This window comes from Trypanosoma cruzi, genomic scaffold (assembly GCF_000209065.1).
Source record: "Trypanosoma cruzi strain CL Brener 1047053516621 genomic scaffold, whole genome shotgun sequence".
In the NCBI taxonomy this organism is placed as follows: Eukaryota; Euglenozoa; class Kinetoplastea; order Trypanosomatida; family Trypanosomatidae; genus Trypanosoma; species Trypanosoma cruzi.
In genome coordinates this window covers 5,688-17,182 of record NW_001849423.1, presented here as the reverse complement: position 1 = coordinate 17,182, position 11,495 = coordinate 5,688, and the positions used below count along the sequence as shown (strand labels likewise).

General features: G+C 42.9%; 7 protein-coding genes and 3 non-coding genes across 10 annotated transcripts, besides 16 other annotated features; 8 read left to right on the top strand and 2 right to left on the bottom strand.

Annotated features, from left to right (window-relative positions):
* Nucleotides 1-344: part of a sequence feature (heterozygous, Esmeraldo-like haplotype) that runs on past the window's edge.
* Nucleotides 345-496: a sequence feature (areas merged during assembly that could not be assigned to a particular haplotype. This can correspond to areas where the two haplotypes were merged or to regions with more than two copies in the genome that were merged during assembly.).
* Nucleotides 497-11,495: a sequence feature (heterozygous, Esmeraldo-like haplotype).
* Tc00.1047053510105.65 lies at nucleotides 962-1,071 on the bottom strand. The gene has a single exon (XR_008255644.1). It is a non-coding gene; the product is annotated as a small nuclear RNA (snRNA) U4 (small nuclear RNA).
* Nucleotides 1,084-1,504: a mobile genetic element.
* On the bottom strand, nucleotides 1,516-1,587 carry Tc00.1047053510105.60. Its single transcript has one exon. It is a non-coding gene; the product is annotated as a tRNA-Thr (tRNA).
* On the top strand, nucleotides 1,684-1,754 carry Tc00.1047053510105.55. The gene has a single exon. It is a non-coding gene; the product is annotated as a tRNA-Gly (tRNA).
* Nucleotides 2,367-2,463: a microsatellite.
* Nucleotides 2,494-2,526: a microsatellite.
* Nucleotides 2,527-2,599: a sequence feature (A-rich).
* Tc00.1047053510105.50 (fibrillarin, putative) lies at nucleotides 2,606-3,520 on the top strand (the record flags this gene model as incomplete). Its single annotated transcript, XM_814791.1, has 1 exon — nucleotides 2,606-3,520. The coding sequence occupies one exon, from the start codon at nucleotides 2,606-2,608 to the stop codon at nucleotides 3,518-3,520; it is 915 nt and encodes a 304-aa protein (XP_819884.1).
* Nucleotides 3,621-3,700: a sequence feature (T-rich).
* On the top strand, nucleotides 3,945-6,074 carry Tc00.1047053510105.40 (cullin-like protein, putative; the record flags this gene model as incomplete). The annotated part of the gene is made up of 1 exon (XM_814790.1): nucleotides 3,945-6,074. One exon carries the CDS (start codon nucleotides 3,945-3,947, stop codon nucleotides 6,072-6,074), a length of 2,130 nt encoding a protein of 709 aa, XP_819883.1.
* Nucleotides 6,142-6,167: a microsatellite.
* Nucleotides 6,262-6,300: a sequence feature (A-rich).
* Tc00.1047053510105.36 (hypothetical protein, conserved) lies at nucleotides 6,325-6,930 on the top strand (the record flags this gene model as incomplete). Its single annotated transcript, XM_814812.1, has 1 exon — nucleotides 6,325-6,930. One exon carries the CDS (start codon nucleotides 6,325-6,327, stop codon nucleotides 6,928-6,930), a length of 606 nt encoding a protein of 201 aa, XP_819905.1.
* Nucleotides 6,982-7,004: a microsatellite.
* Nucleotides 7,193-7,546, top strand: Tc00.1047053510105.33 (RNA-binding protein, putative; the record flags this gene model as incomplete). The annotated part of the gene is made up of 1 exon (XM_814811.1): nucleotides 7,193-7,546. The coding sequence occupies one exon, from the start codon at nucleotides 7,193-7,195 to the stop codon at nucleotides 7,544-7,546; it is 354 nt and encodes a 117-aa protein (XP_819904.1).
* Nucleotides 7,652-7,683: a microsatellite.
* Tc00.1047053510105.30 (clathrin coat assembly protein, putative) lies at nucleotides 7,700-8,950 on the top strand (the record flags this gene model as incomplete). Its single annotated transcript, XM_814789.1, has 1 exon — nucleotides 7,700-8,950. The coding sequence occupies one exon, from the start codon at nucleotides 7,700-7,702 to the stop codon at nucleotides 8,948-8,950; it is 1,251 nt and encodes a 416-aa protein (XP_819882.1).
* Nucleotides 9,143-9,164: a microsatellite.
* Tc00.1047053510105.20 (ribosomal RNA processing protein 41A, putative) lies at nucleotides 9,224-9,982 on the top strand (the record flags this gene model as incomplete). The annotated part of the gene is made up of 1 exon (XM_814788.1): nucleotides 9,224-9,982. One exon carries the CDS (start codon nucleotides 9,224-9,226, stop codon nucleotides 9,980-9,982), a length of 759 nt encoding a protein of 252 aa, XP_819881.1.
* Nucleotides 9,989-10,010: a microsatellite.
* Nucleotides 10,011-10,448: a mobile genetic element.
* Nucleotides 10,562-10,602: a sequence feature (A-rich).
* On the top strand, nucleotides 10,645-11,495 carry Tc00.1047053510105.9 (ATP-dependent DEAD/H RNA helicase, putative; the record flags this gene model as incomplete). Its single annotated transcript, XM_814813.1, has 1 exon — nucleotides 10,645-11,495. A coding segment is annotated over one exon (851 nt), but the record flags the coding sequence as incomplete, so codon positions are not given.

Genomic DNA, 11,495 nt, shown 5'->3' with positions numbered 1-11,495 from the left:
TTCATGTAGAGACTGTTTCTCGTGCCTGCGTCAGCGGCAGGCGTCCATATGAGGGAAACAACCGGGTGAAGATTTGCATGTTCTTGAGTCGTCTTGCTCTTTATTTTGCTTTATTTTTACCGGGAGCTTGCGAAGGGAATTCTCTGGCCTCGCGGGGGCCGGGTGAACAACAAGCATGATGTTTTCATCTCTTTTTTTTTATTCAATGCTTTATTCTTGCTGAGATTGTCGCGAAGGGTGAGTTTCCAAGAACAAGCTTTGCAGGACAAGAGTTTGCCAGACGCCGTTCGCGGTGCCGCCATAACTTTCTGACGTGAAAGGCTTTCCGCGCGAATCGCGGGGATTCGTACGGAGGATTGCAGTCGCATCATTTGACGGCGTATTGGAATGCATGATGGATGCAACGCCTGGCCACGGCTCCTGGATGCGTCTTGGGCCACCCTTCCGACGCCGGCTGCGCCAGGTCCCGGCATGCAGACAGCCGTGAGGGGAAAGGTGCGTCCTGGGCGTGCGTCATTCGCGAGGAGGAGATGCTTATGGAATCTTGCCAGTTGTCAGGGCGGCTGCGTACACTCGGTCAAATGGATCCTCCGGACAGTGAATAACGATGCTGGAGTGCGAATGCAGTGCATTCAGGGTGCTGTTGAAATGCCCAGAAACGGGACCGCCCTTTCCCCCAGGCGGTTCAGAGAGCAAAGAAAGAGCATCCTGCATCCCCGCCCAATGAAACCGAAAAAGAAAAACCTATAAAAACGTAAAAAGAAAAAGCGGAGAAAAAATGACGCTCCATGGGTTTCGAACCCACTTTTTTTACTGCACAAAAAGAAAAGAACCGACAATCAAACGAAGAAGCAAACCGGGAAAGCGTAGAACGCTTCCCCTTCTCCATTAATGTTAGATGTGAATTTTTTTTATTGTCCTCGTAACGAGAATCCTGCATGTAGATTGTTTTTGTGCTTTCAAGCCTTGCGCAGGGAGTTGTGAACGCAAGATCCTCAGGTGATTGTTCACGAGTGCAATACTAAATCCAGTTCTCCTTCGGGGAATATTTGACACCTACCGCGGGTAGGATAAATTTTTTTGGGAGCTTGTGAAAAGAATGATCGCGGGAGAGCTGGCTAACTTAATTAATGTATGTTTATGTCCTGATAAATGAAGACATTCTTTATGATACTTTTCTACCGTATGAATCTTTTGGGAAGAACGCGACTTTGTAGGGGCAGGGAGCCGATAGAGGCCAGATAAATTTTTGTTTTTATTTTGCCATCCCACCCACCCATCCCCTTGATTCCCACCACGCGGCGGGGTCTTGTGGTTGGAGGACCCCGAAGTCCGCCACTTCGTAAGTAATAATATTTAAATCCTAACTGAGGACAAAGGACCATGCTAGTGGTCCACGGAATTCTATATATGGAATGAAAAGAAAATATTGAAGCAGTTAACTAGCGAGCCTTTTTTCCTAACTTGTTTGGCTTCCATTGATCATTCCTTTCTGAATTCGGCCCAGAAAAAAAGAGGCCACTGGGGGGATCGAACCCCCGACCTCCGTCTTACTAGGACGGCGCTCTGCCATTGAGCTAAGCGGCCACGCAAAAACGATAAAAGCAAAAACGGCCCTCTAAAATAATTCCGTTTCTGAATTTTAAAACAGTGACCGTCACGGAAATTATTTCGGAGGTAAGAGCGCAGTTGGTCTAGTGGTAGAATTCTCGCCTGCCACGCGGGAGGCCCGGGTTCGATTCCCGGACTGCGCAAACTTTTTTTTTGCCTTTCCCAAAAAGGCGCTCCGCAGTCAAGTGTGTTCCTGTTTCGTTTTTTTTATTCTTCTTTTTGGCTCCCGGCAAGGGGGGAACCGGCAGGTTGGCACCTCCCTTTTTTGTTTTGTGTCTCGTTTTTTGTTGTTAGGAAAAAATGGCCGCGGGCCTTTTGGGAAAGGGGCGCGGAAGCTAAGATCTCTACGGCGAACGCGTGGTCCGTGCTTTGTGGGGCGTTTCCCGGAGGGAGACGAGAAAAATTCCGGGGAATCGCACCACTGAACATTTCTTCGCGTCATTCTCCTTTTAGTTTTCTTGTATGAATTCATTTCTTTTTTTTTTTTTTCTTCTAATATTGTTACATTGAAGGAAAAAAAGAGACATTTTACAGATTTATTCTTTTTTTGAACAACATCATATACAATCAACAAATTTATATAAATTAATGTTTTTTTCCCCTTTTTTTATTATTGAGAAACACTTTGAAAGTCTTTCTTAATCACACGATGCATATGGAAATTATGTCCATTTACCATAATACAGAATAATTAAAAAAGAGAAAAAAAAAGAAAATAAATTGTACCCAATTTTATTATCTATTTATCCTTGAATTTATTATTATTATTATTGTTTATTTTATTATTACTATTATTATTATTTTTTTAATTTTGCTTTTATGATTATGATTATGATTATTATTATTATTATTTCCTGTGTTTTGTCTTGTTTTGAATGAAGATTTATTTTTATTTATTTTATTTTATTTTATTTTTTGTTTGTTCTTCTTTTAATTAATTTATTTATTATATGTTCTTTCTTCTTTCATTCTTTTTTTTTTTGTTTTTCAATTTATGAATTCTCACTGCGATATCGAATTTAAGAATAGCGCAATGCGTGGAGGATTCGGTCGTGGAGGGTTTCGCGGTGGTGGAAGAGGCGGTGGTTCCTCTGCACGAGGTCGTGGCGGTGCGTCACGAGGCGCTGGAAGGGGTGGTCCTGGCCGTGGAGGGCGGGGAGGCCGCGGTGGGGGTGCTGGTGCCAAGGTTGTTGTGGAACCTCACATGCTTCACCCTGGAGTATTTATTTCCAAAGGAAAGGCCGATTCGCTTTGTACTCTGAACATGGTTCCTGGAGTCTCAGTTTACGGAGAAAAAAGGATTGAACTAGGGGCAACGCAAGGTGGTGATGAGAAGAAAGAATATCGTCTTTGGAATCCATATCGTTCAAAGCTTGCCGCTGCCATTTATGCTGGTGTTGGGAGTATTCATATGAAACCAGGATCGAAGGTTCTTTATTTGGGAGGTGCAAGCGGTACAACTGTGAGTCATGTGAGTGACTTGGTTGGACCCGAAGGTATGGTTTATGCGATAGAGTTTTCGAATCGCAGTGGTCGCGATCTTGTTGATATGTCGAAAAGACGGCCCAACATTGTTCCCATTATTGAAGATGCTCGTTATCCCATGAAGTATCGAATGCTTGTGCCTATGGTCGATTGCGTATTTATGGATGTTGCCCAACCAGATCAAGCACGTATTCTTGCTCTTAATGCACAGGCATTTTTGAAGAACGGAGGCCATTATGTAATTTCAATCAAGGCAAACTGTATTGATTCAACCTTGGAGGCTCCTGTTGTGATTGCATCCGAATTGAATAAATTAAGAAAGGACCGTTTAAAGCCTTTAGAACAAGCCTCACTTGAGCCGTTTGAAAGGGATCACGCCGTCGTGGTTGGGGTATATCGGTCCGTTAAGAGGAAGACTGAATGACAACCGGTTTAAACCAAAAAATGCCCGTATACACAATGAAAAGAGCCATATACTGAAGAACGGGACGATCGTAAGCACTTTTGCTTTTTTTTTTTTTTTTAAAGAAAAGAAGAGAAAAAAGGAGAGAAGATATAATATAAAATGAAGACATGAACAGATACAAGAGAAAAGAAATCAAAATGATTTGGCATAAATTACGTGTTTAAAAAAAAAGGTGAGCATTGCCTTAATGTGATGGGCTTAAGCCTTTTGGTTTAAACCTTGAATTTTTGCTTTTATGTTCCGAACTTTTTCTCTTTGTTTACTTTTGCTTTATAAAGCGTTTTTTTTCCTTTTCCACAAAGTTTTAGTGATAGTAAATTAGTAAAAGTGATATATATATATTTTTTTGGATTGTTGTTTGACGAAGGAATTTTCAGAGTAAATGACACTCAGCTCTATAAGACAAACCACAAATATGATTGAGGATGAAAAATGGGAAATTATTAGAGAGACAGTTCTCTCTATTCTCAACAAGGTGATGTCTCAATATTCATTTCAGCAGGTACATCATTCCGTATTTCAAATGTGTCAACAACAAGGTAGTGGACTACTCTTTGACCATCTTGAGGCGATTCTTGCAACGCATGTAAACTCTATCTGTGACCGATTGCTCAGTGTAACAAGTGAAAATTTTTTTAAAAGCCTTAAAACCGAATGGGATGATTTTAGTTCCGCAGTGAATTTTATTAGCAAGACCTTATTATACCTTAACAACAATTATACATGCCACAGACAATCAATTTCACAGATGGGGGAAAGACTTTTTTGTGAAGTCGTGCTGAGAAATACCCAGATATCTGAAATGTTTTCCATTTGTGTTCGAGGAATTTTCACTTGTGGTCAAACTTCTAAAGATGTTCTAAAGGAATTGGCCTCGAGACTTTCTCAATCATATCGACATAATATTTTCGAACCTTACATAGAGGATCCCTTCATTGCTGCTTTGGTAGATCAGTACCGACAGGAAATGGGAATAAAACTAAATGAGTTGGGCACAAAAAATTATCTTGAGTGGGTGGTTGGCGTAATTGAAGAATCGAAAACAAATGTCTCTAATATTCTTGGTGAAAGCACAGCCCAGCGTGTTGAAAAGGTTCTGGGAATATTGCTGATAAAAGAAAACACAACGAAGCTTCTTTACAATGAAGCTGGGGGCGGCTCTTCTATGTTTAGAGGAATGGAGACTCAATCCCTTCATCTTTTGGCCGAGGCTCTAGGAAAAGTAAATGAATCGGAGGCATTTTTGGATATGATCGTTGGCACAGCGAAAAAAATGGGATCAGAATTATTAGCCGATGTGGATAACGCCTCTCCTATATCGGCAGTAGAGAAAATATTAAATTTAAGGGACCGGATAAAAAATTTGATTTTAAATTTGCCCTTTATTTCAAAGTCTAATCAATCACCGGTATCCCAAGCGATTACTGAAATAATCAAAGACAGTACTGAATTTGCTGAAAACCTTGCTTATTATTATGATGCAAAAGTAAAATCTAAAATTTCTGAGGCTGAACTAGAGCGGCTTGTTGCAGATGTATTTGGTCTATTTCGTCTTTTAAAAACGAAAGAGGTTTTTGATCATGCGTTTAAATTATTGCTTGCAGCAAGGCTGATCAATTCCAAACCGGAGGATCCTCTTTCAAATGAAACATTTCTAATTGATCAAATTCGAAATGAATGTGGAGAATCTGTTAATCATTTGGAAATTATGATTAAAGACGGAAGAATGCGAAGGGAAATGAATAAAGGATTTATTCGTTCTCTTGGGACGGGGAATAAATTGCCACATGAATTTTACGTTACTGTTATAACAGCTGGCGTTTGGCCGGAGTACACAGACCTGGCACCTGATCTTCCAGAGAGTATGCAAAACTGTATGCAGCTTTTTTGTTCCTACTACCTGCCTCATCATAATGGCAGAAAACTTTCCTTTAATACAACTCTGGGTACGGTGTTTTTCACATTGAACCATGGTAAAATATATGAAATTGTTGCACCAACTGCCTTTGCGAGTACAATTCTTTGTTTTCAAAACAGTGAACAAAACAATGAGTATTTATCATTGCAAGAAATATGTGATAAGACGAAATTGATTGAAAGGGATGCTTCATTTCAATTGGAATCTCTTTCTCAACTGGGATTGATAACTGTTGACCGTGTCGATGATGTTTTACGATATGCCTTTAATCAAGCCTTTAATAATCCCAGAAGTAAACTTCGTGTACGAACTACAAATGGAAACAGAATCCTGGAGAAGAATAGGGAGACGCGAGCGTATTGTGAGCCTTTGGGAGACTCAATATCATTCAGTATTCAGGCGGCCGCAATTCAAATAATCAAGAGCAAAAAAAAGATTGGACACACTGAATTCTGTAATGCTATCACAAAATCTCTTCAAACAGCAGGATTTGTACCGTCAGTGGCTGATATTAAAAAAGGTCTAGAAACCCTAATGAGCAAAGGATTGATATCACGAGGAGGAAATTCAAATATATATATATATGAGAGCTAATATGCGTTATTCGTTTGAATATTTAGCGATATCTATTGCGTGTGTTTCTTTTACTTTATTATTATTATTATTTATTTATTTATTTATTTTTTTCACTTTTTCTTTTTGCCTTTCTATATTTTTCTTTTTATTTTTTGCTTATAATTTCCTTTTCCAGAGATAAACAGAATATTTTTAATTGTTGCTATTTCTTTTTTTCCTTTTTTTTTTTACTTTTTCTATTTTTCTCCTAATACAGAACGGGACACGCATGGCTCGAAAACCATTATTTGAGGTCATTTGGCAATCCATGACAGCTTCAAATGCATGGTTGGTTTTTGCGGCAGCTGTTGGTGCCGTTTCTTTTTACGTGTTTTTGCTGAAAAGTACACCAAGGGGTAATGGACGAGTGACGCCATCCATTTCCAATTCAAAGGATGGTAAGCCATCTCTTCTTAATAGGATGCGGCAGCAGCAGTTTAAGGGGCACCGTGTATGCATTGCCTGGGAGGTTCTCGCTGAACAAGGTCAATGGCGAGATCACGCCAAGGAAGCCCTGGTGGTATTTGCTGTTGATATGGAAGTATATGTGATGTGCAGAGTTAATTGCAAACAAGAGAAAAATGAGGTCCTCGCAATGTTGACGGGGATAAGCGGTCTTGTTCGACACCGGATCCTTTTTTGTGAGACGGCAAAGGGGTATGAGTCATTCTGTCGACAGATAAAACCTGCCCTTGTAGTGATACAAAATGAGGTACAAGCTTCATTCTTGAGCACAGTTCTTCCAAATGTCGTTCTTGTAGGTGCAAATGTTCCAGGAAGCACCGTCACGTGCATCTCTTCCATTTATGATTTATTACTTCAATACGCTGCATGACACTCCCCTAGTGGTTATGAAGTAATTAAGAGGTGGGAAGGAAACAACTGCAAAAAAAAAAAAAAAAAAAAAAAGAGGGCGGCAGCAATATGAAAAAAAAGGAAAAAATGCAAATGTTCTGAGTTTTTTTCCTACACTCTTTTTTTCCCTCGCAACTCCAATTAGATGATGCGGTTTGAAATGATGTGTTTATCTGTGACTTCTTATTTCTTATGGCCTTTCTCTTTCTAACAGTGAATTACCGCAACACTATTCTAGAATAATGCCGGATGAACGCATTCTTTTAGTCACTGGAATTCCCTCGAAGCTGTGTCGGGGGGAGGAACTCTACAAGGTCTTTGGAAGCTATGGTGCAATCCAACAACTGCGCCTGGGAGATGATGCCTCCACCAAAGGTTGTGCCATTGTTGTGTACGAGCTTTGCGAGGCGGCCTCTGCCGCCCTTGAGGCATTGAATGATTTTAGGGTGGACAAAGATAGATACCTTAGGGTATCCGTGTACGACGAGGTACGGGACCGCAAGGCGCTGGAGAGAAGAAAACGGCGACGGGAAATGAAAGCCGAATATAAACAAAATATAGCGGGTGAATTTGGAGTCACTGAGGAGAAGAGCTAAACCAGGCCTTGATTTGCTTTGAAGAAGTCTTATAACTGAAATGGGTGCCGTAAGAGAATTCGGACCGTGTTGGCATTAGTGGTGATTGCAGGATTTACTAGAAGATTTTTTTTTCTTTTTTCTTTTTTTTTTTTCTTGCTTTCTTGTAGTACAATGATTGGCGTTCTCATGTTTTTGAATTCAAGAGGGGACGTTGCTCTTTCCCGCACGTTTCGCGATGGTTTCAGCGTGCGAGGCCTTGCCGAGAGCTTTCGTAACCGGCTCATCTCAACCAGCGAGGTAGAGCGTAGTCCCATCAATATTCTGGATGACCTTTGCTATGTGCACGTGCGATACCGAGATGTGTACGTGGTCCTCGTGTCTGACGGAAACACCAATTGCTTTGCCTGTTTCCAGTACTTGTTGCAGCTTTTGGAAGTCTGCCAAGCATACTTGGACACCATCAGTGAGGAGACGCTTAAGGACAATTTTGTTGCATTACAGCAACTTATTGACGAAACGATGGACTTTGGGTATCCACAGACGATGGAGGCGGAGTTATTGAAAACATTCATTGGCGTCAAGGGTATCAACATTGCACTGATGAAGAAGCCGGAGCAATCGGAGCGTGTGACAGCGCGACTGACGGGGAAAATGCCGTGGAGAAAAAGGGACCTCTTTTACCGCGTGAATGAAATATTTATTGACGTCTCTGAGGAACTATATGTGTTGGTCTCCCAGAGGGGCCAGGTGTTGGAGAGTAATGTTGTTGGAAGCGTCATGGTAAAAAATTTTTTATCGGGCATGCCCGAGTGTCAGATTGAGCTCAACGACGATTTTAATCTGAACGACGCCTCTTATCATTCGTGTGTTTCTTTGCAAGCGGATCGGAATATTTCCTTTGTACCGTTGGACGGCAAGTTTTTGCTGATGCGGTACCGCGCCGCCTTAGCTTCTTCGCCTCCGCTGAAGGTGTTGCACACACACATCAGGGAGGTATCGAAAACACGCACAGAAATTGACTTTGGGCTGAAGTGTGATATAAAGGAGGGGATGCGGTGTGACGATGTGGAAATACGCATTCCGTGCCCTGAAAACACGGCAGACGTAAATTTGAGTGTCGCACGGGGTAGAGTGCAGTTTGACGGCGTTCAACATGCCGTTATTTGGAAATTGCCGACTCTCTCACAAAATGACGAGGAACTGTTGCTCACAGCCGAGATTGTCTTGCTCGCTCCGACCATCGCCACTTCAGAGCAGGTGTGGTCGCGTCCCCCCATCAAGATTAGTTTCACAACTCCCTCCCATGTACTCAGTGGATTTAGGGTGAAGGAGCTGCGGGTAGAGGAGCCGTTGCTCCGCTACTCAGCTTCCAAGTGGGTTCGTTACTTGACGACAACAGGCCAATACGAGTGGCGGCTGTAATTCTGAAAGGGTCTTTTCCTTCTTTTTTGTCCTTTCCTCTCCCATACTCTTGCTTTTTGTTGGTGGAAAAACAAGGTGTGATGAGGAATTTACCCTTTTTTTCTATGTCTGTGTTACCAACGTTTTCAGCAGTCTAGCGCCTACAGTGGATTCAATTCATTTTATTATCTGCCGTGCAAACTGCTGTTGAATTATATATATATATATATATATAATTTGCTTTCAATTTTGACTTCTGTAGTTGCAGCGGGGGTGATTGGGGAGGGGGAATCCATGTCCGAGAAGAAGGAATACATCAACCCTGCGGGGTTGCGGCTTGATGGCCGTCGGCCGCAGGAGTCCAGGCGAATGACTTTGGAGTTTGGCAAGGTGTTGGGATGCGATGGCTGCTGTACGGTGATGAGTGGCTTGGCTACCGTGTGCGCCTCCGTGTACGGCCCCCGCGAGGTCACGAATAGGTTGGAAAGCAAATACAATGAGTGCATTATTACATGTGAAGTTGCCATTGCCGCCTTTGCCGGGGAAAAGAGACGTGCGCCTCAGAGAAGATCTAAGTTGTCAGAAGAAATGAGTGCAGCTGTGCTGGAAGTGGCCCGCTCTGTTGTTTTACTGTCGCAGTACCCAAACTCGCAGATCCACATCTGTGTTGAGGTATTGCGACAAGATGGGAGCGACAAGGCTGCCTGCATCAATGCAGCCTGTTTGGCTCTTGTCGACGCGTGCGTGGCTATGCGGGACATCGTGTACGCACAAACGGTGGGTCTGATCCATGCCGTGGATGTGGTTGACCTCACGACGGAGGAGATGCGCTCCCAGTGCCCAACGATTTGCATCGCGGTGAAGGGGCATGATCCCTCTAGCATTGTCTGGATGGAGTCAAATTGTCGTGTTACTTCGGAGGTCGTTTCTAGACTTGTAACAGTGGCACAAAAGTCCTCTGAGGGTGTTTTTGCGGCGGCGCTTCGAGGACCACTGGAGGAACACGCAGCGGCCATTCTTAAACTCCAAGGCAATCTTGGTAACGGCGATTAACTCTCTTTATTATTATTATTATTATTATAGGAGCTTGTGAAAAGAATGATCGCGGGAGAGCTGGCTAACTTAATTAATGTATGTTTACATCCTGATAAATGCAGACATTCTTTATGATACTTTTCTACCGTATGAATCTTTTGGGAAGAACGCGACTTTGTAGGGGCAGGGAGCCGATAGCGGCAAGATAATTTTTTGTTTTTATTTTGCCATCCCACCCACCCCCCTTTTGATTCCCACCACGCGGCGGGGTCTTGTGGTTGGAGGACCCCAAAGTCTGCCACTTCGTAAGTAATAATATGTAAATCCTAACTGAGAACTAAGGACCATGCTAGTGGTCCACAGAATTTATATATATTGAATGAAAAGAAAACATTGAAGCAATTAACTAACGAACCTTTTTTTCCTAACTTGTTTGGTTTTCATAGATTATTTCAGGATCCGGCCAGCTGCCCAGAAGATTATTCTTATTATTATTTTCCTTTTTGGAAATAATATATATGTGCTTATGATTTCCTTTGTTTCTTTCTTTCTCTTCTGATTCATTTATTTTATTTCAGTTATTAAATTGGCACCTCATTTTTCTTTCGCTTCTTTTTTCTTCTTTTTTTTTTTTTTTTCTACTTATTTGCGGGGCGTGTCAGTAGGAGGAAGGAGAAAAGATGTCGGGCAGTGATGAACCAACCGCGAAGCGGCCGCGCCGTGAGGTGACACCAGCCATGACATTTCCGTATGAACTGGACAGCTTTCAGAAACTGAGTATTGACGCCCTCGAGGACGGTGACAGTGTGCTGGTCTCAGCGCACACCTCGGCCGGTAAGACGACGGTGGCCCTCTACGCCATTGCCAAGGCACTGCGAGAAAAAAGGCGTGTCATCTACACCTCACCCATCAAGGCATTGAGCAACCAGAAGTTTAGGGAGTTCTCAGAGAAGTTTGATTCCGTTGGTCTTATGACGGGCGATACTACCATCAAGGCGGACTCGGACTGTCTCGTCATGACGACAGAGATTCTTCGTAGTATGTTATATAGGGGTACCGAGATGCTCCGAGAGGTGGGATGCGTCATTTTTGATGAGGTCCACTACATGCGGGACAAGTCGCGTGGCGTGGTATGGGAAGAGACGATTACACTGTTGCCTGAAGGGTGTCAATATGTCTTTCTTTCCGCCACCATCCCAAACGCACGGGAATTCGCGGACTGGGTGGAGAGTATTCACCCCGGCACAAAGGTACATGTCATCCACACCGATTACCGTCCAGTACCGCTGCAGCACTATTTGTATCCATGTGGAGCTGATGGAATTTTCCTTATCGTGGATGAGCAAGGAAAATTCCGTGATGATAACTTTAGGCGGGCAATGTCGTCCATGGGTGCAATGGACGCAGAGGCAGGCGGAGCAAATGGCGCGGACGTGTCTAAGGCCGCCACCTCCACACGTGGCAAGCGGAAGCCGCCTAGAAAAGGGACACAATCCATCATGGAGATTATCAAATTGGCCATGGATCATAA